The sequence below is a fragment of the Diabrotica undecimpunctata genome, chromosome 8, assembly GCF_040954645.1.
Source record: "Diabrotica undecimpunctata isolate CICGRU chromosome 8, icDiaUnde3, whole genome shotgun sequence".
NCBI lineage: Eukaryota > Metazoa > Arthropoda > Insecta > Coleoptera > Chrysomelidae > Diabrotica > Diabrotica undecimpunctata.
This window is the reverse complement of record NC_092810.1, coordinates 114,435,137-114,459,084: the sequence shown is the minus strand read 5'-3', so window position 1 is coordinate 114,459,084 and position 23,948 is coordinate 114,435,137. Positions and strand designations below refer to the sequence as shown.

The 23,948-nt window shown below is 31.3% G+C and overlaps 1 protein-coding gene across 1 annotated transcript in view; it reads left to right on the top strand.

The window, feature by feature from the left end:
• Nucleotides 1-23,948, top strand: part of LOC140447880 (cuticle protein-like) — a 102,671-nt gene that overhangs the window by 26,949 nt on the left and 51,774 nt on the right. Inside the window, exon 3 of the mRNA XM_072540790.1 lies at nt 5,411-5,744. Within this exon, the coding sequence (XP_072396891.1) occupies nt 5,411-5,744 (334 nt within the window). The remainder of the gene's footprint in view (nt 1-5,410; nt 5,745-23,948) is intronic.

The following is a 23,948-nucleotide window of genomic DNA, read 5'->3' as shown; positions in this document are numbered from 1 at the left end:
CTCTTCTAGAGCTTTTTCTACTATATCTGTTAATCTATCGTTAAGTGGCTTGCTCTAAACCCAAACTGATGATTAGGAATTAGATTTTTTTCCTCTATAATCGGTTTTAGTCTCTTCAAGAGTAATTTTTCGTATAATTTGGACATGATAGGTAAAAGTGAAATAGGCATATATGACGAAGCGTCTTGTGGAGGTTTTCCCTGTTTTAGTGTCATTATAATTTCTGCCACCATCCATATCTTTGGTATGTACCTCAGAGTAAAGAAAGCGTTTATAAGATGTGTTAATTTTATTATAGCTTTCCTTGGTTGCTCTAACACTTCCCCAGTAATTAGATCAAATCCAGGAGCTTTCTTTCCCTTTTTATTTTTGTGTGGCATTATTTAATCTAGTTTTATCAACTAATGCTCTAGACTGATGCCAGTTGCGTCTTAGTTTTCTTTTTTCGGTTAGTATTTCTCTGATTTCTTTCTTGTAGCTATTTCCTTTTTTCTTTCGACACTGTTCGTGCTGTTGTTCCAAGCAGTATGTTGTACATTTTTATTGAGTAATTCTACTTCTGCCTCTAGTTGATAAACTGTTTTTAATGGAACTTAGAGGCTAATCTTCTCTTCAAGGTCTACATGATAACTCTTCCAGTCAGTATTTTTGTTAACAAGTCTAGGACGGCTTTCTTTTTTGATAACAGTGTCACTGAGTGTAAGAATAATTGGAGAATGGTCCGAGTTCATGTCCAATGCCTCTTCTATCTGTGTGTAATTTGTTGAAATATTTCTGACTACAAAGAAGTCGATAAGGTCTGGTATTTTATTTGTGTCAGTAGGCCAGTATGTTGGCTTTCCCGTTAATATTGCGTCGCATTTTATATATTTCATTGCTTCTAAAAATTCTTTCCCTTTGGTGGTAGTCAGTCGTGACCCCCAATGCGTATGTTTTGTATTGAAGTATCCTCCAAGGATAAATCTATGTCCTTGACTGGTCAGGAAATCTACATATTGATTTTTCTTGATGGCATGTCCTGGCGGAATGTAAATCGCTGTGACGATTACCTCATAGTTTTTACATTTAATTTTTACTGATGTGGCCTAAAATGCTTTAGTTCTGTATCCCATTTCCTGATAGTACATAATTTTTTATTTGGTTTTTACTGCACTACCTCCTTCGGCTGCATTATTAGAATGAGTAGTATGATAAGTTTTATAATCCCTAAATCTAATATATGACTCATTCGTAAAATGGGTTTCACAAATGAGGCATATGTCTATTTTTCTATATCTAGTATCGCTTGAAGTTTTCACTGATGTTTCAAGATGCCATTTGTATTCCATTCTACTATTCGTAAACTACCCGCCATTACCAAGTCTTTTAGGTATAGCTCCTTTGGTGCTACATTCTATTCTGGTTATACGCTCCAGGTTAGTTAATCTCTCTAATATTTTCTGTATTGTCTGTTCTATTTTCAGATCTTTTTGACTACTATAGTTTTCTTTGTTACCTTTACCAGCTGCTACCATGCTATAAGTTCTTGTTTTGTTTTCTTCTTGTTTTGAATTTTCTACAGGTTTTGGATGCATTCTTTGTGGTTCTCTGGGTAAGGTCTGTTTTTTTTATATTTATCTTTTATTTTTTGTATTTTCTTTGCCACGATCCATTCTTTATAGTTAGCCGGATGCCCTTCTTCACAGTGGTTTTAAGTTTTGCGTCCTTGGGTTTCTCACATTTGGCTGTTAGGTGTTTTCCTGCGCAGTGGACAAATCTTGATTCTTTCGCACAGTAACCTTGTGTGTGTCCATATGCCTGACATATCTTACATTGAGGTACAAATTTTGATTTTCTCAGCGGAAGTATTTGTACTTTTACGCTCATGATATCTGAGATCTCATAGATTCTCTTGATATTTTCGTTATTTCTGAATACCAACATAAACATATTTAGTGGTTGCTTTGTTTTGTATTTTAATTTCTGACATCTATTATCTTGAATCCTTACTTAAATCGTTCATGATCGAATCTTTACTGGCTGAATGATGTAACTTATTGACTATAACTTTAATGGGTCGGCTTTGCTTATTTTCATATGTATGCCATGGATAATTTACTTCACTCAACCTTTTCGTTAATTTTCTGAAGTCTTTTTCACTATCGACATTAATTTTAGCGCTTTTGTCTCCAAGTACTTTTATCTGGAATTTAGCAGTATGTAGTCTGACTAATTCATGAAATTGGCTAAATTCGGCAATACTCTTCACAATTATTGGAGGTGGGATTTGTGTTTTTCTAGTTTTTTCTTCTCTTTTTTCAACATATGACTCTTTTTGTGGTGGGGTCAATGATGTATCCATTTTACCTTTTTGACACGTATTCATTCTGTCTCCTCAGCTAATTCCTCCTCGTCAGTATGAAATTCCTCATTCTTAGGTTCTTTCTCTTTGGACAAGTTTTTCTCTAGATGTGCAAATTTTAATTGCAAGCTTTCATTTAATTTTTGTAAGTTATCTAACTGGAGTTGGAGCTGATTTACTTTATCCTTGGGATACATCTTTTCCATTTCCGTTTGTTTCCATGTTGTGTACAGCATCTGTTCATTCTGGCATCTTGCATAATTTTCCTGAAAGAGGGTACTTTTTTGTTGTATTAACAGTACCTCGTTAGGTGTTTGCGGACCTGCATTTTGTTGGATCATTTTAGCGAGAACCAATAATCATAGCAGTCTCTAAGTCCCCTTTATTATTTCTAACCAAGCGCCCGAACTGTAAACAATTTAAAAGTAATTTGGATTTATCGTACCAGTTTTTGTCACTTATCTATTTTCGACTTAATTATCAAATGATACTTAGCAGACACGGAAACACACAACCTTTATGATACAAGGTTTAATGAATACTATAAAACAGTCTGCGAAAAAATAAGGAAAATGGGCCAAAATTGGTGTCAGTGGCAAACAAAAACTTGTAATTATCTTGGATACTGTGAATCATAAAGACTTTTATTATACATCATTTTGTAGAGGAAGAATTTTTTTGTCAAGCAATGTCTATACACATACCCCGTGAGAAAGTTTCATTTTTAAATATATATTTGTAAAAAAAAAATAATTTTGGCTTTAAAAGGAGTAATGGTTGCGCTAATATCCAAACACCTTACTAAGGCGCAGGCCGTAGTCAACAGTTGGAAGAATCCATTATTTACACGAAGAGGAGAGTCATCCTATAAAGTGTGGATATTAAGTCTTACCCCCCTAGTGAACTCCGTTATTTAAGACAAAGATGAAAAACGCTCGGACCCGTCAATTTTTATTTTAATAGAGGTATTTTATAACATAAACAATTGTCACCCCTTTCATCCCCTTCACTTGATAGCTACCCCATCAGATTTTTTAAATAGCAATGGGGGTCGTGCGATAGTTTGTTGGAAAGGGTTTGAAAAGAAGAATTCAAAAATGTATAAGTTTGATATTTGGTATGGCATAATGGTTTTATTTAAAATAGAATATACAAAAAATAATGTATTAAATTACACCTTTAAAATTAAAGGAACTGGCAAATTACCCTAAAGAAAACTTAAATTACTGCAGGAAATACTCGAAATGTTCTCCATTAACTTCCTGGCAGAAGTAGATTCTTTGTTTCGTTGCCTTCCTAACCCTTTGTAGGGTCTGCATATCAATCCTATCATATTCTTCGATTATTCTTTGACGGAGTTCATCAACTGTCGTCAACTGGCTCCCATACAGTTTGGATTTAAGGTAACCCCATAGGAAAAAATCTAGACTGGTGATCTTGGTGGCCATTCAATGAATCCACGACGTCCAATCCATCTTCTCGGATACAAATTATTTAAAAAATTTCGAACGCCAGCATCGTAATGAGGCGGAGCTCCATCTTGCTGTAAAATAATATCTTGGGTGAATTCGCCTGGATTGTTTCTAAGCACATCATGAATTGCAGGAATTATTTATGTTTCCAATAGATTAAGATAGCTTTCCCCCGTTAAATTGACTTCGATAAAAAAAAAGGGTCTATAATGTGATCCCCTAGTATACCTGCTTAAACATTTAATTTAGTGGGAAATTGAGTATGACACTCTCGAAACAATCGAGGGTTTTTGTCAGACCAATATCTTACATTTTGTCGATGTACATGACCATTTAAATAAAATGTAGCTTCATCGGAAAAACAAATATGTCTTAAATAACTTGGATCTTGTGAAATATTATTATCCATAGTTTCACAATATTGCAGTCGTCGATCTGGATCATCCTCTGTCAATTCGTGCACCATTTTCATCTTATAGGGATGAAATTTTTGCTTTTTTAAAATGTTTAAGACAGTCCTGTGACTTACTTCGCATTCGCGAGCAGCATTTCTAGTTAAACTGGATGGATTTACTGCAAATTGAGACAAAATATCTACTTGCTTTTGCTCAGAAAGTTTTTTTCTACCATCCCGTTTCTTGTTTTCGAGAGAACCAGTTTTACAAAATTTAGTGACAAGTAGTCTATAGTAATGTCGATCAATTGGACGATTCGGAAAACGTTCATTAAATATTCTCACAGCTTCATAATCATAATTTACGAGGTGGTGCCATTTTGATTGTTTTGAATTTTTAATACTAAAAATTTACAGTTTACCACTAAAGCTCACCAAATCTTAAGTTCTTGTCAATATTCTTTACAATCAACAGTGCTAATTGCTTGGTTTTTATGACAGTTGTCAAAAACTATACACGCCAACTAGATTATTTAAAAAATTGTTCTAACCATGATATGTTTTAAAGACACAAAAGTATTTATTCTGCAAAAAAATAATTCGGTATAAACGTTCAAGAATAAAAATTAAATAAATTTTGTTATACCGAATGTCCCATATTAAAGCAAAACCAGTGTACCTACTTTTGTACTGTTGTATCGCAAAGAGTATCTCCAAACAATAAATCGTTATTAACAAACAGATCCTTAAAGATAAAGTAAAGTGTGATAGATTTTAGAATTCTTCTTTTCAAACCCTTTCCAACGAACTATCGCACGACCCTCATTGTCATTTAAAAAATCTGAGGGGGTAGCTGTCAAGTGAAGGGGATGAAAGGGGTGACAATTTTTTTTATGTTATAAAATACCTCTATTAAGATAAAAATTGACGGGTCCGAGCGTTTTTCATCTTTGTCTTAAATAACGGAGTTCACTAGGGGGGGTAAGACTTAATATCCACACTGTATAGATTCACCACGTGTTTATTAAAATTACACGTGTAATTAAAATATTAAACCAATAATAAAATTACTTTATTTAATTTTAAAAATAATATTTAAAATTTAAATCTACAGTATTGCCTACTGTACCACTTTTTTTGTTAAAATGTTAAAATATATTTTTTTATATAATATAAAGTGTAAATACTCTGTATATTTTTTAGGCACATCCAAAATACGCTTTTAAATACGGTGTACATGATCCATCTACCGGTGACGTGAAGAGTCAAAAAGAAGTACGAGATGGTGACGTTGTGAAAGGACAGTATTCACTAGTAGAACCCGATGGTTCGATTCGTACCGTCGACTACGTAGCGGATCCTGTAAACGGATTTAACGCAGTTGTATCGAAGACTGGGCCATCTGTTCATGTTGCACACGAACCAATTGCCATTAAAAAAGTAGTACCGACTTATGTAAATCAAGTAGTACCAGTCGTCAGGCCGATATACCAGAAAATAGTAGCGCAACCTGTATATAAATATACGTCGACGTTAGGTAAGTTTCAGATTAGTTGTTAGATGTCATTGAGTGTCGTAGGCATAAAGAAGTAGAAAAATCTTTAGATAAGTAATTATCATGTTCACAGTGAATTCAAAAGTGATTAGTAATTATATTACATAGTTTTTTATTATAAGAAAAGCTAGGACATAAATTTGGCTACTTTTGTTTTTACTAATGTTCATTACTGGCGTATTCCGTATAAATACATGGTAAGGTAAATTTAAAAATAAAAAAATCTTACTTTAAAATTTTTGGTACCCTTAATATTGTTCAAGTATTAACTGTTCTTGGTCCATACTGTCTGTTAAACAGATTACTAAAATCTGACAAGAAATTAAGCATGGTGACTAATAAATATAATACGATACACGAATTGCACGAGGTGTAAATCAAATACGCCGCCGTTTACTAATAAGAAAATCAAAGTAATATCGGTTTACACCATTTTGATGGCTCTCCGCGTAGATTTTAAAAGGGTAATATGCGGTCTTGCTGGAACAACAGACGCATAATAAATTCGTAATTGTTTACTATCAACCAGTGGCGTTTCATAAAGGCATCTAACAAGTATTGTCTTGTATTGAATTTAAATTTATTTGAGACATATATTTTATAAAATGAAAATAGGTAGACTACGTTTTTTTTTTAATAATTTGTGTAGATCATTAATTGTCAAATAACAAGTATGGTTATTGTTAGTAAAAACGTTTTTATGTATAACTATTAATATTCTTGTTTTTTAAGCGTAAAAATTTTACACGTTACGTATCACTTTATACCGTTACGTAATCCGTTTTGTTTTCTGGCCAGGATTTGAACCATCAATTCGCTCGATCATTTACAGTGAAGTCTGGTCAGCTTGGCAATCTGTTCCATGATTTGATTCTAGTCCTAAATAAGCCTCATATATTTTTAAAAAATTAATTAAGTAGCTGAATAGATATTCTACAATAAAAATTAATTTGTATTGTGTGATTTAAAATTATCGTTATCATACCTAGCATATTTAGTAAAATATAATAAATTCATTCTTAACCGTTTTGGATAAATAACATATTACAATGATAAAATATATACAGGGTGGTCCTTAAGTAATTGTACAAAAAGAAACCGTAGATTAGGCACTTTAAAATAATACGATTTAAGCCAACTTGCTTTTATATAATGATTTTTATATATTATATTAAGAAAGACACAGGGTGTTAAAGTAGAAATTTTTATACAGAAATTATAATTTTATACATACTTTAATGCAGCTTATAGAGGGCGCCAGATATGCCACATACGGGCACATAAATTAGCTCAATTTGTAAAAAATAATAAAGATACAATATTTTTACAAAGAAAAGGTATACTTGTTAATAACTTTAAAATTTAACCGTTTTCGAGAAAATCGCATTTTATAAATCAACTGCATAATAATTCTTAATTGTGATATTTGTGCGGTAAAGCACTGAATACCTGTGGATAAGAATAATCCAAACAATGAAAAAAATTGTAAGGTCCGAAAAAGTCGATTGTTACTTGAACAACAAATTTGAACAACTTTTTGCCTGGGCGACCTCTTGAACCTTATTATGGAGTGATTATGCAAAAAAATCTCATGGGAATATTTTTACGAACGAGCTTCTCGCCTTGTCTAAAAGTGGAAGGAAAAGAGAACCGGAGACATGACGCACGACGAATTTGAGTAGAAAAACAACAATAGAACTCTTTAGAGCTGCTACAGCCAAAGAAAAATGAGTCATTGATCGATATTGTTCTTTAAAGGACAAGGTATACGAGGAAGATGAGATGACGAAATTATGCGGGTATATAGAAGAGATGCCATAATTTGTTAAATATTGCAAATTATGCAGAAACAGTTAAAAAAGCAATTAAATGCAAAATCTGGAACAAATAAGCAATTGTCATTAAGTCCCGTCTCTACTCTCTAGTGTTGATGTAAAAGTAAAGATTTACAGTCTGAACACTGAAAGTCGAAAAGTACTGTTTGTTTCGTTACATTTTAACAGCATAAAAAGATAATTATATCATTTTAACATAACATTTAACATAAAATAGATAAAACTAACAATTACACTTACGCTGCTTTTAAACTGTTTATCTTCTGATCGTTTGCTTATTTGTTAGTTCCGTCTACGTGTATAATTTTTTAAACATGATAATTATTGGAAATTGCCGTATAGCGTGATAATAAATTATAGTCCTATATTTAAAACACTGAGACACAATTATATAATTACTAATTAGAATTCACATATTTTGGTTCATCACAATTATATAAATATATTTCTCACAATTAATTTTTACTTTTATGCACAAAATAATTTAATTTCAATTGAGTATCTCACGGTTTAATTTTGACGAATTATATAAGAAACCCACTTATGATATTATGCTAAATCTAAAAACAGTATAGGAATATTATTACACGTTAAATACGGAAAAAATGTTCTTCAATAATTAAAATAGCTATTACAGACCAATTCTTTCTCTTCTTCTTTGGCTTTTTCCCATTATGAGTTCGCCGTTGTTGTCCTCTTCTTCTTCTTCTTCTTCTCCTTATGCCACTCCTATCGGAGATTGGAAATTATCAAAGCTATCCTGACCTTGTTTATAGCTGACCTAAAGAGTTCATTAGTAGTACAGCCAAACCACTCTTTTAAATTACGCAGCCATGACTTTCTTCTACGGCCTGGATTCCGTTTTCCTTCTATTTTTCCTTGCATTATATTTTGAAGTAATGCGTATTTATGTCCTCTCATCACGTGACCCAAATATTCGAGTATATGTCGTCCTCTACGACACTCTATTTTCTTAAAATCCACAAGGAAACTAAGTTCCTGTAGTTGGCTGTATACCATATATTAAAAAATTTATAATAAGATCCTTTATAAAAAGGTCACCATCATCAGTGTCAGGTTAATACATGAATGTAGCCACTAAATAGGGGGTAAAAACCCTTTAAAAATTACTAATTGAAATTTAGTTTACATTATTTCTTTTATAAAATTAAGATGGTAAAGTTACCGTTGGATTGGTAACATGTTATGTTACTCCATCTTACCAATCCAACGGTAACTTTACCATCTTAATTTTATAAAAGAAATAATGAAATAAAAGGAAGATATCGAGCACAGTTTTTTTATTAAATCTTGCCCAAGTACTTTCGCTCCTAGAGCATCTTTAGGGGCATTTCGTCAAAATTATAGGTTATCCAACAATTTTGTGAATGTCATAAAAATTAAATAATACATTTACACAACACTAGAGAAAGGATAAACAGTTTTGTATAAAACATTTTTAAATTTTAAAATTTTTTAATAAAATAAAGTTTTTTTTAATTTGAAGAAGCTACATAATTGGTGACAGCAGGAGAGAGAAGAGAGAATGGGTCACAGCAGAATCTAGAATGATTTTATTCTCTCTCCTGCTGTCACTTACTATGTAATTAAATGTTTAAATACATAATGTATTTAAAATTTGTTGAATAGCCTATAATTTTGACGAAATGCCCCAGAAGATGCTCTAGGAGCGAAAGTACTTGGGCAAGATTTATTAAAAAAACTGTGCTCGATATTTGTTTTTTATTTGATTAAAATTCATTTATTCGAGCATTCAAAAATATATTATCACCCAATTTTTTTTCTTTCCGAAATTATGTTGTTAATTTTTGGTAAGATACCTTTTTTTTCTTTTTAATTGCCGTATTGCCAGATTCCAGTAAGAGCCTAAGAAGGTATCCATTGAATTCTGACAGGCAACGGTAGGGGAAATCTTCTTTGGACATCTACGTCACGGAACAAGACACCCTAGCATCTTTCGGCCGAGTAGGATACTAAGCCAGAAGACCCTAGGGTAATGCCGGATTAATCGCGTTCCGGCTAAAACCTCAACCACCGTTCCAGAGTGGTGGTCTTGCGACTCAATAAACAACTAAAATAAAAAACTAAAAATTGATAAATAACCACACCTATTACCGTAAATCAGAAAATGTTTAGATGTTAGGCCATAAACTAATAAATAATATTAACTATAAATTTTTAAATCCCTGGCTCAATTTCCTCCTCTGTCCTGCTCCTTTTTCTTTATCACTCCAGAAATCAGACAGTGTACTTCTCCCCATATGTTTTCTCCTCTCAACATTATGTTTACAATATTTCTTTCATTCAGCCCGAAACACATTCGCCTATCGAAATCTTCCATCTCATTTGCCCATCTCTGGCAGTTAAAAATCTGGGCGGGAGCGTCCAGTATCCCACAAACAGTACAGTCTGCCGAGGCAGATTTACCTATTCTATTTGAGAAGGAGGATCTTGTGTGTCAGTTCCAGAATAGCAGAAATTGAATCCATTTTTCTGGCATATTTCGTTATTAAGCCATCTTGTTTCGCTAGTACCCATTATGTGGATGTTCATTCTTTTTATTTCTTATCGTTACACATTGGCATCCCACGTTGGGCGCCAATGTGTAACAACAAGACTACCAAAGAGAATTGAAATACTTTTATAAAAATAATACCTCAATCAACCATGGGAGCTTAGCGTCTCTGCTTTGCCTAGCTCAGTATCTCAAGTGCGAGTTCGTCTTGTCTTAAACTAGGAATTAAACCATGAACCCTTAGCTGATAGCAAATAAAACAATTATTTAACTAATTATATTTATTAAAGATAAAAAAACAATCAACCCTGCCAAGGCTTTACAATAAATAAATTTGGCGATACTTATGGCATCGATGGGTGATTGTGTGGCCTCCCAATTAGATGGTTAGGTCGTTGTTCCATATTTGTGTGGCCTCCCAATTAGGTGCTTAGGTCCTCCAATAAAGTCAACAAATTTTTCAATAATATTCCTAATAATAAAACTAATAAACTGGTAATACAGCCAATACATTTTTGAATACGGCCAATAAACTAAAATATAAGAAACAGCTTGTATTAGAGACACATCAAAAGGGTTTTAACTTCTTTGCCATTTTATACAATTATAATTAAACAAATAGCAGATGGCAATGATAAAACGAAATATAATTATTATTAAATTAAGTTAAATTCTTTGTTAGATTCCTACATGAATATAACTGAAAACGTGCTTTCGAAAGCAGTAAGGTTATGAATGTTGAAAATGCTGTCAGAATTATAGAATATAGATTACAATGAAAGTACTTACCCCAAGAGAATTCTGCAAGCTAAAAAATGAAGCTTATAATAATTTTTGCCTTCTTTTACAAATTTCAAAAACAGGCAAAAAATTATATTCTCACTACGTTAGAAAAATTAATTGACAGAAAGTAGGGAGACTAAAATAAAGTTTGCACAGATAACATAGCCTATGATTGAATAAGCACTTCTGTCAACATAGAACAAAATATTTAGTCTACCGTATAGAAAAACAGAGGGCGAATATTTATTCTACGGGACAGAAAAAGAGAGAAAAGAAAGGCAGAGGGCGCCAACTATGTTTTGAAGAAAAAATAGTAAAAACGAAGCTGGATGTAAAGGAATTAATAAATTAATAAAGAAATGAGAATAAAATATTTATTTAAACATAAATTAATAAAAATGTGACGTTTATAACGTGACAATTGCGTTAAGCATGTCCTGCTCCACCCATAAACTCACTATAAAAAATAGTTCTGGGCATGTAAAGGTTTTCTTTTCTCTATTTTGTATATATATTTTTTATAAGGTTGATTTTGTGATTATGACAGTTGCTAAGAACAATAATTTTCTTCGTATCTTGCCAGTGAAATACAATTAACATCATGGTTACCTAATATCATGAATTCGCTTGTTTAAAGTTTAATTTTGTGATTTTAATGCAGGTTATAACAGCACCAAGGATAACTGTTACAGAAGTTTAACTAATGTGACAAATCTATCAACTCATAAAGAAGTATTGGTATCATGTATAGACCTGCATAGAGTACAAATGGGGAACAATGTGTTAACAAATAACTTTTATATTGACAATGACATATTGAAAATGCCATTTACTTTCATTTCTATTTTGCAAATAGCTGAAGTACCAAAAAGTCGTTTAAAAGTAAATTTCCACACTTTCTCTAATTACAACTTTTTAAGATGACTGGACATAATATTGCAATTACTAATAATGTAATAGGTAGTTTTGCACGATATTCAGTGTCTTACAGTAAATTAGATTAATGTAGAATCTTTTATTAAGGAAAATTCAAATATATGTAAAGAGAACACAATACTTAGGTTAATGTATAATACCTAATGTATAAGGCAAATAATTACATTATTTGCCTTATACATTAGGATCAATAAAACAACGTACAAAACATAATCATATAAGAATAAAAACTTCCGAAGGTCCAGAATAACAAAAGTCTTGCTACATGTAGCAATTATTTTTGCCTAATCATGTGTAAAATATTGAGAAATAATTCGATGGTTTAGTAATTTACGTTAGAAGGTATGAAGTGTGAAAAGGTCGCTCTCGATGATTTTAAGTTTTGATCGACGGGTACAATATTTCTCAATAGACCAATATTGGGGTCAGTGAACGAATCATTCCAGTTCTGTCTTGAATTTTGACCTGGTTTGCAAGCAATACGTAAACGACCCAAAAAGTTTACAAACTATTTTTGTTATTATAAATACGTTTAACTAAAATTTATTTTATATACTTACTTTTGTAAGTAGTATGTGCCTTGGAAACATTGATAACTTATCGAACAATCTTTACTTTATAATAGTCCTGCTCAGATTCCTTTGGTGTTAGCTCCATACTAGGCTACTGATTACGTTAAAAAATGGAGTTAAAAGGAACAACAACGTTAGGTTTTATTGTTTCATATGGTCAATAGACCCCAAATATGAAAAAACTGCATAGGATTGCTACCATTTAAAGGGGTAAGTTTTTGAGAAAATCTGAATTTGTTTCTGCGCACTAGGGTACATTTGGGTGAATTCTATGCAGTTTTCGTATACAGGGTGGCGCACCGAAAACGAAACAGATGCATTTACTGGCAGATGATTCCTTAAAAAAAAAAACGCTTGGACCCGTCGATTTTGTTATTGAGGGGGAAACGAAATTGGCATAAAATCACATTAACATTTGCAGCCCCCTAAGCGGGGGTGGCACCATCCCTAAATTCTTAAATGGAAAGGAGGGTCGAATGATCCATCATTTAAAAGGTCTTTTAACTCCCTTTACAATGATGTAAAATTCATGTACTTCAATTCAGTAGTTTTGGAGATTTATTGATTTAAAGTTTAAATACATCATCGTAAGAGAGAGATCAATACATAGCAGCAAAGTTGTTAAAAAATAAAGAATGAACTGACCTGTCAGCCGAGTAAATGTTGAAAATGACCACCATTACTTTCCATGCAATAATAAAGATTTTGCTGAAAACGTTGCCGGACATTTTGCAATATTGATGGCACTCATTCACAATTCTTTGTCGTAAATCTTCTAAGGATGTTGGCTGAGTAGCATAGATTTTGCTTTTTAAGTAACCCCACAAAAAGGTGATAAATCTGGCGATCTTGGGGGCCATTCAACGGCACCTCTTCTACCAATCCATTGACCTGGAAAGGTCTGATCTAAATAATGCCGAACTCTTAATGCGTAATGTGGTGGGGCACCATCCTGTTTGGAACATCAACATATTCTCAACGTATCGACCACCATTCTGATTTTCAATTATATCTGTTAGCGCAGGATCTATGGCATTTTGCAGTAATTCCAAATACATTTCACCAGTCAAATTTCCAGGTAAGAAAAAAGGACCAACCAAATGATCGCCAAAAATGCCAGCCCAAACATTTAATTTTTGTGGCTGCTGTGTGTGTACCTCATGGTAAATTCTAGGATTAGAGTCCGACCAATATCGACAATTATGACGATTTACTTCGCCATTTAAAAAAAAAGGAACATTCGTCGGAAAAGCAAATGTTAAATAAAAATTGTTCATCGTTTGTAATTCGTTCACTCATAACTTTACAAAATTCTAATCGCTTATCAAAATCGTCTTCATTAAGTTCTTGTACAAGGTGAATTTTATACGGATGAAAATTGTGGGCCTTTAGAATCCGTTGGATAGTACGTCGACTAACACCACACGAAGTTTGCAATTTGCGGGTACTTAATGTAGGATCTACAATAACTTGCCCTAAAACCCCCACTTCTGTTGCTACGTTCCTTATAGGATTTTCAATATTACGTTTTTTATTGGCGACTGATCCAGTTTCCCGAAATTTAGCTACAAGTTCTAGAACATATTTTCGGTGCACATTATTGTTCTCATGTCGCTCATTAAAAATTTGTGCTGTTCTATTAGCGCACTGATTATTTCCGAAAAATATTTCAATAATTTCAACCCTTTCTGCCGTGGAATATACCATGGTTAATTTATGTATAAAGCAATAAATGATATTTTAACAACAAAGATTGGACAAATCAATCGCAAACTAATGTACTATTTCCTATTTAAAATAAGTACGTGGCATTCTCTACTTATCTTTCTTCAAGAAATAACTTTTTTTGTCACAAAGGATACTTCAATTGCTATTTTTATTATTAATAAACAATAGGGGTAGTAAATAAAAGCATTTACTTATCAAGAAAATGCTTTTACTCAAATTTCTTCTGAAAGAAGTACAAACTAATTTGATGTACCTATTAAAGTCTACTTTAAACTTTAAATCAATAAATCTCCAAAACTACTGAATTGAATACATGAATTTTACATCATTATAAAGGGAGTTGAAAGTCCTTTCAAATAATGGATCATTCGACCCCCCTTTTCATTTAAGATTTTAGGGATGATGCCACCCCCGCTTAAGGGGCTGCAAATGTTAAAGTGATTTTATGCCAATTTTGTGTCCCCCTCGAAAACAAAATCGACGGGTCCGAGCGTTTTTTCAAAAAAGGAATCATCTGCCAGTAAATGCCTCTGTTTCGTTTTCGGTGCGCCACACTGTATATTAATCTACAGAAAAATTGTTCAAAATTAAATTATCCATTGAAATAATACCTTTTAAAAAATAACTAAAAAATAAATAATAAATAATAAGTCAAAAATATATATTTTTTTAAATAAAGTAATATATATTAAAAAACAAAGCAAAAAAATAGAAACCCACATGATTTTTCTTTGTTGCCCCATAACTTTTTCCACGGGGTTAATGTAGCATTGCTTTAAACACAAAAAAAAATTGTCTTTCCACTTTAAAATGGCGTTTGGTAAAAGTATTTAGGACTTACAGTATGTCAGATACCATTTTTTAAAGTTTGTCACTTACACCATTTTTTGCCCATTTTTCCTATTTTTTCGTAAACATTGTTCTACAGCTTTTTTCTACGCAGTTTTAGATAAATGTAGTGGTAAATTAGTTAAAAGAATAATAAATTGTACTTAAAATGGTATGCAGTAAAAAGTTCTAGATCTAATTTTAAGCATGATACAGTTCTTCAAAATTTTCTACTTAATGATTTAGTTTTACTACTATTTTTTTAATTTCTCAATATAACTTTTTTCTTGTACATTTAGGTATACAGGGTGGTGAATCGTAAAACGGGCCATAGGAAACTCAACGGTAAATTCTAAATTATTGAATTCCTGCTTCCCTATCCATTTTACATTAAAAGTCATGAGAAACTATTTGTAGAGCACTGAAATCTGTATCGAAAACAAATGTTAAAATTGTTCTACGAATTAAACGTATTTTAAAATTGTGCAACAATATATTATATTTTTCAGGCCACCACTAAAAGTTAGGCCGCACGCAGTACAAGAATGTGTATGACGTGTTACGTTTGGATATATTGATGTGCCTGTTATTTGACAATATTTGAATTGCCAAAATTTTTATTTTGTGATTTATTGTTTAAAAACAATAAAGTTGATTAAAAAATATACTCAGTTGAGGGAAAAGTAGCAATATTAAAAATGTTTTATTCAGGTAATAGTACGCGGAGTGTCAGTTCTTTATTTACTCTACTTTGTACTCTTTAAATACTAAAATAAAACTAAAATTCTTTATACTAAAATAAAAAACTTTGTACTAAAATTCTTTAAATTGTGATATAACCTGGAATTAAATTGGAATATATTAGAATATCTTACGTTAAATAAAGATCTGGCAGTGCTTGGACTATTAGGTACCTAAATACAACAATATTACAATTTTTCGTCAATTGAGTACATTTCCTTAACTTCAATTTATTAAACACTTGTATTAACAATTAACTGAGTACATTTATTAAACAATATAATTTATTGTTTACAAAGTAATATTTATTGTTCAGTAGTAGTAGTATTTAGTAAAATTTATGGTTTATAATTTAATCATAAAATAAAAATATTGACAATTTAAAAATTGTTAAACATCTTGCATCAATATAATCAAACGCACCACGTCATACACATTCTTGCACTACGTGTGGCCTGATTTTTAGGGGTGGCCTGAAAAATGTATCATATTTTTCCAAAATTTTAGAGTAAGTTTAATTCGTAGAACGATTTTAACATTTGTGTTTAATACAGATTTTAGTCCTCTACAAATAATTTTTTATGAATTTTGATGTAAAATAATTAGGGAAGCAGCAATATAGTTAAATAATTTAGAATTTCCCATTGAGATTCCTACGGCCCTTTTGAGTATTCACCACCCGGTATGCACTACCAAATGAAAAAAAAAGTTCATTTGCTTTACTTTAAAATATAATCCAGTAAAATAAGGCAAAAAAGGGGGCAAACCTCGGAATAAAAGATAATAAGCTGAAAATTTGCATAAGTCTTTATTTTGATGGTATAAAACTTACCTCAAAAGTCTCATATAATCACGTGTCCGCGACTTAAGATATTAAAGGTCAAAGGTCACGAAAATGAGTTTTCTGCAAATATCTCGTTTCCCTTACACTTTATGACATTTAAGGTGGTAAGAAAAAATGTAGAATGGAAAATTCTCTTCAATTTTTGTCTGAAGTACTTTTATGTACCTTTAGTCCTTCTTAAGATAGAGCGCAAAGAGTGGGGGACCGCTTACCTGTGTATACGATAACGCGAAGTCAGCCAGTAGGATTCAGTAAATAATAAGTTATATAGTTAATTATTCAATTAAAATACTATTATTATCATTAAATTTTTATTATTTATTATTTAATAAACTATATTTATAGATATTAATTATAAAATATATATTTTTTATATAATATTTATTTTATTTTTAACAAACATACAATATTAAATAAAATACTTTTCGTCCATATTACTACGAATATTATATCTCGAAATACAAATCTCTTGTACGGCGGTTGCTGTTTCTGTGAAGCTGTAGCAGATGCTCCTTTGTTATATATGACCTAACCGGTTTTTTTTTTTAATATGACTTTCTACACACCGTGGCGAATGAGTTTGGGACTTCTATGTATACACGCACAATAGCGGTGGAGGGATATTTCACTTGATGATGGGAATGGTAGGGTAGAGGTATTTCTCTGCGTTAGTATTTCTTTACCGAACTGTTGAATACAATATTTTGCAATTGCAAGAAAGTTTGTGGTTCTAATTGCGGATGCAGGAAATCAGGATGGCAATGTACTTTAATTTGTGGGCAGTGTAATGGATAATCATGTCTAAACGCTTCATCAACTTCAGATGATTTCAACGAAGAAAGTGAATATGCACCTAATATTCTTGAATATTTTTATTTTGATACTTTAATAAACGAGAATGATGATGATGAATCCGATATTGAGCAGTCAGAGGAAGAAGAAGAAGAAGAAGAAGAAGACGATGAAGAAGAAAATTAATACGAAAATATTAACCATACATAATAAAAGAATAATATATATTATATTTGTAACTTTAATAAATCGATTATTGGATTAATAAATAAATATATAATTTAAAAAAATAATAAATATGATTTTTTCAGTATTTAATTAAATATAAAAATGATTATTGTTGAATTTTGCACTTGATCTTAATTTATCGTATATACAGCTGTTAAAAATATCATTAAAGTTCATTTGAAATATTTTATTTAATATTATATGTTTGTTAAAAATAAAATAAATATTATATAAAAAATATATATTTTATAATTAATATCTATAAATATAGTTTACTAAATAATAAATAATAAAAATTTAATGATAATAATAGTATTTTAAGTAAATAATTAATCATATAACTTATTATTTATTGAATCCTACTGGCTGACTTCGCGTTACCGTATACACAGGTAAGCGGTCCCCCACTCTTCGCGCTATATCTTAAGAAGGGTTGAAGGTACATAAAAGTACTTGAGACAAAAATTGAAGAGAATTTTCCATTCTACAATTTTTCTTACCACCTTAAATGTCATAAAGTGTAAGGGAAACGAGATATTTGCAGAAAACTCATTTTCGTGACTTTTGACCTTAAATATATTAAGTCGCGGACACGTGATTATATGAGACTTTTGAGGTAAGTTTTATACCATCAAAATAACGACGTATGCAAATTTTCAGCTTATTATCTTTCATTCCGAGGTTGCATCCTTATTTTACCGGACTAATAGTCTATTGTAAAATATTCTAGAACTAATAGTAATCAAGATATTATGGTTCGTCAAATTGTGATACTTGCAACGATTTATATATATATCTAAATGTATAAGCAAATAATAGTCCAGCCAGAGACAAAAATGCCACTGAATCTCTAAAAATCATACAAACAAGCTCAATTTTGCTAACAACGTTAAATATTGTTTCAAATAAGAAATGTAGCTAATATAACGTTGAACAAAAATTTACATTAGCAGTTTTTCTGTAAAATGAATAGTTTTCTCAGAAACAACTACCGAAGTAACCGGCGATTTTAAAGGTGTTACGCAAGCAAAATCAATTTTTTAAATAGAATTAGTATCAACTTGACACGACGCAAGGTAAAAATTCGATAGCTTTTAATAAGAGTGTCCTATTGATGAAAATTAAAATGGGTTTTAAAGATGAGGAATAAACCTTTTGTACGCAGTTTTTGAATTTTGCCGTAAATGGCAAAAATCATTAAAAATAAAAAAAAATTGAAGTTGTTAAAAATCTCGTTGTTAAAATTAATCCTACAATCTTCTACAGTAGACCATTTTACGATAATTATATTACATATACCTAAAACCAAAAAAGTGGCCAAAAAATGTTGTGAGTCGCGAACTTTGAAAAATTGTATCTCCGATATTCTGAATCCTGAGGACTAGGGGATAAAAGTTTTTTTCCGTAAAAAATGTTTATACCTATACCCCCGTGGAAAAAAGTTTTGGGACAAAAAATTTTTTTTGCTTAGTTTTTCGAATATATTTATATCAAAAAAAAAATATTTTTAATTTAAAAAAGTAACATTTCGATAGTAAATTTATTTTGAACAATTTTTCTTTATGTATATGTATGAAAATTGCAGAGAATTGACCAAAATACACCTAATTGCGCTAATTAACTTCTTTCTCAAAAACGCAATCCTTTAAATGGCAGTACTTCACGGTTTTATCATATTTGACCATATGAAACGATATGGACATATCCATTGACCATATGAAACAATAAAAACCCATTAACGTTCTAGTTCCTATCTAAAGTACGTAATCGATAGCTTATACCTCCAACTTAAATTCTTTATTCAAGAACGTAATTATATTAAATTTGTTTTTAATGGTATTAACTTCAGTTCGTTTATTAATTTAGTCATTACATAATTAATCATACATATTTGTTTTTTTCTAAAATTTCTAAAATTCTTCTATATGTCGACATTTCAAAACTTTACCCGGTTTTTACTTATAAATGGCAATAGTTATAAGCGAGAGTTGAACTCCCAAAAAGATGACCATGTCCTATAACTTTTTGACAACTGGGCAAATTTTGTACTGAAATGTTCATAATACAATTCTTTTAACTTTTGCAAATAAATTTTTTTAATTGGAGTTACTGAACATGTAAATAAAAGAGAAAAAAGCAAAAATTGGGATTTTATAATTTTAAATAAATTTCAGTGAAGCGAAGCTTCTATACTCGCGTTGTATTACTTTTTCGCTGTAGTAAAATGCCGAGGCAAGAATCATAAGGAGCGTCACGACAGGGTGTCCCGGATGTAGCTCCACGAAATAGTGGTTCGCGGTTCGCAAACACAGTAAACAGTTGGAAGAGACCATTACGCGACAAAGAGAGCCTGTTATACAACATTTAAACTTTTTCAATCTTATTAAAATCTATAAAAAATTAAAAAATAAGTATATATATATGTAATTCTAATACCTTGTATCCCAGGAAACCTAACTTTTCAGTGGGGGAGGTAAAAAACGTTCCTAATGCTAAAAATACTGATTGATTGCTTCGTACTTTTGCTCATTTGAATTATTGAGTTCAATCAATTATTTATTTTTGTGAAAAAGACAGTCAAGATTTCATTTCACGTACAAATCGTCTATGTATTTGTTTATACGTATTTCGCTTTAATAAAGCTCATCAGAACAGTTATTCATAGGCGTTCTCAACGTGAAAAATAGATCTTTCCTGTTTTTAAGAAGCAACAATAAAATGGTTTGGAAACGGACGCAATAGCGACATCTGATATTAAATCCGTAAAAAAGTTTCGAAACACAATTCAGATAACTGCCTTAATCTGAGCCTTCTAAAAATTGCAAGGCATAGCCAGACGTTGATAAAGATGTTAATAGAGACATGGGGAATCTAAAATTTGCATTCCACGACATGTATCCTCAACTAAGCAGAAATCCTATGAATAACTGTTCTGATGAGCTTTATTAAAGCGAAATACGTATAAACAGATACATAGACGATTTGTATGTGTAATGAAATCTTGAATGTCTTTTTCGTTTTATTCGGATCTACTCTGTATGAGTACAAGAAACCAATTCGCTAACGATTTCTGCTTAGTTGAGGAGACATGTCGTGGAATGCAAATTTTAGATTCCCCATGTCTCTATTAACATCTTTATCAACGTCTGGCTATGCCTTGCAATTTTTAGAAGGCTCAGATTAAGGCAGTTATCTGAATTGTGTTTCAAAACTATTTTACGTATTTATTTTTGATTTTTTTGTAAATTAATGTGATTAATTAACTAGAAGTTGGGTTACGAGTTATTAAATAAAAAAAAAGAATAAAACAAAACTGTGGCTTACGAGTTATTTATGTTCTGTAGTCAGGGAATATTTCACATTACCTTCAAACAAAAAGTTATTAATATTTGTATAAAAATAGTACAAAAGTATTTATTATTCAAGAAAACGAACTTTAAAAATAAAAGTTTACCATTCAGTAGTTTCTGTTTAAAAATAGATCATGATTTAAAAAAATTATAATAATGAAAGTCGGGATAAAAGTTATTCAAATTTCAAGTTGTCGCAAAATTGGTGATACTCAATAAGTACAACTTTTTTAAGTTGCTGCAAGTGTTCCCACTTTTCTTTTTTTATGCTTCTCGCCTCTTTGTACATTGGTGGCCACTGAGCTGGTTCGTTAACTTGCTTTACTCTTTGAGGCAACGGTGCCGACTCAGCATCAAAGTCTATTTTGTATTCCATGGTGCCCGTTGGCAGGTATCGCAGTGCTCTTAAGTCCGTTACCACGGGATCATGAAGCACCTAAAAAACATAATATTATTATAAAAAAAGAAGCATAACAAAACTGAAACAAACTTAAAAAAAATAGTAAAATTAAAATGTATAAACCAAGCTTAACTCCAACGTACCTTGTCTGGTCTAATGGATGCATAGCGGTGATACTTTTTAATTGTAAAGTTTTTAAAGTCAGAGTAAACCATTTTCCGAGCTAAGTATGAAAATGGATTTGTTCGCGCTGCGGTTGTAGCCCGAATGTAATCATGTGGTGTGTAAACATCCTGCTCTTTCAGTTCTTTCTCAATTCTGGAATGTACGCTATCCACTCCATTTGAGTGTGACTGGAAACTAGAAATTTTTGTATTATTTCTTTGTTGTTCTCAACGGCAAATGCCAGCAGCGCATTCGACAATATTGAGTTCCTGTTTTGATACGTGTATCCGTCACTGTATAATATTACAGGTCTTGTAACATCCTTACAGTACTCTTCTATATAGCTGAGGATACAAGTTGTAAAAATGGACGCTGTCATGTGTGCTTGTGTCTCGTCAAACCCATAAGAGATAACCTTTTTTGAGGAATAATCGAAAACGGTAAAATTATGACTACATATTTTTTTTTTATAAAATATTGCGTTCGCTTGAAATCAAGTACTGACCTTTTCAGCTTGCAAGTCCATTGTAACAACTTTACATTCATTTTTCAATGCATTTATCTTATCCTGCTCGTTTTCATCTCGAGCACGATCTTTCTGTGCCCTGTGTTTCTGTCAATCTTTATCATCTAACTGGCCCACCTCATGTTTAACACACGTGTCACATTTGTCCTTTTTTATTGGATGTATGGACAAGTTCATTTCATCAAACAAATTGCTTATTGTTCACCGTGAAACGACATCATCTATCCCTTTACTTTTACTGAACTCACAGTATAGATTATACAACTGATACATGATTCTTATAACACGCTCTAAATACAATTTGCTGGAAGACTTTCTATCATAATGAGATTCCAGTTTTGGCAAGCCATGTAGATAATTCCTGACAAAATCCATCTTTGATAGCATTTTTGTGTTGGAGGGCTTTTTGCGAGTTGATTTTTTAAATTCTGAACTACTAGCCATTCCAGCAGCGACATTATCATCATTATTACTTTTATTTTTTTTGCTCCATGAAAGGACAGTAAACTTCCCTAGACCTGTTGTACTGAGAAACAGTTTTTTGCATACTTCCATTTTTTCGCTCTCGATAGTCAAGTAGTAGATCAATCTGTTCTCTCGTCTGCTGTTATTATAAACAAAGAAGAACTTTTAGAACTTTTAGAAGAACTTATTATAAACAAAGAAGAAAGATAACATAACCTAAAAAATATTGAAACCTTATCTTTTGAGTCACGTGAGTATTTCCATAAAAACTGTTGGGATACGAGATATTTTCGATGAAATATTTCGTATACCAAATGCAACGACTTTGAAGTTTGTCATTCATTGTGGTGGGTTACTAGATATTTCTTATTTAATAACTCGTAACCCAAAAACAAATCCAAACTTTATAACATTTGGATACGTGGTATTTTTTAAAAGGTGATAACAACAAATCTGTTCGTCGATGGTTTACGAGGTATTTTTCAATCGATTTAGCCACTGTTTACTATGGGAATAGCTCATAACCTAAAATTCCATAAAACTTGAGTTACGAGGTATTACAATTACACCACCGATATTACGCATATTTTCACAAAAATAAAATGTGTCCGAACTCTTAGTTTTAAATATAAACAAATGGTGATACCTATGTTGAAAAATCGGATATTTTTGTCTTATAAAAATGTGATTGACAAATATGTATACGCAGTAGGAAAATGATTTTGTTTTCTTGCGACACTTTTTTTCGTTTGTTTTTTTGTCAATAATATATTTTATTATTATACTATGTATAATCCGCAGAGCAGTCAACAAAACCATGATAGCCTTCATGATCGCCAACATCCGGACCGGATAAGGCACTGAAGAAGAAGAAGCGTATTCAAATCATCCTGTATACAAGGAAAAAACTCATATCTCACATTTTGCGGTCAATTATACAAAATTTATGCGTTTTAAATATCAAGGTCCGTTTCCAAAACTAATTCTGTTGTTTATAGAAATATTGATTTATTTGTCAGACCAGTTTCAATAGGAAGAAACATTTATTTAACTAGGTTAATTTGTTTTAGTAGTTTCTTGACATTTTCGTTTTTAATTAAGGTTTATTTGCAGAAAATACAAGGTAGTCATCATAGGTTTTATCAAATTTTAATTGCATGCTTATAAAAACTTGTTAGAGATATTAATATATTTAACAACTTTATGTAATAAAGACAATTTTGACAAGATGATTGTATTTAATTGCAATTCGTGATAAATGCTTCTAAACTAAGAAGTTAATAGACGATTATTAAGTAAAAGTTTGATTTAAAATTTTCTCTCCCACGTACAAAAATACTTTTTTCATTTTTTTATTAGTAAACCCAATCCAAAGGTTGATATTGTACAATAGGCCAGACAGTATCTGTTTTGTTGTTCAAAATATTATTATAATATAATAAATGTTAATTTCACTA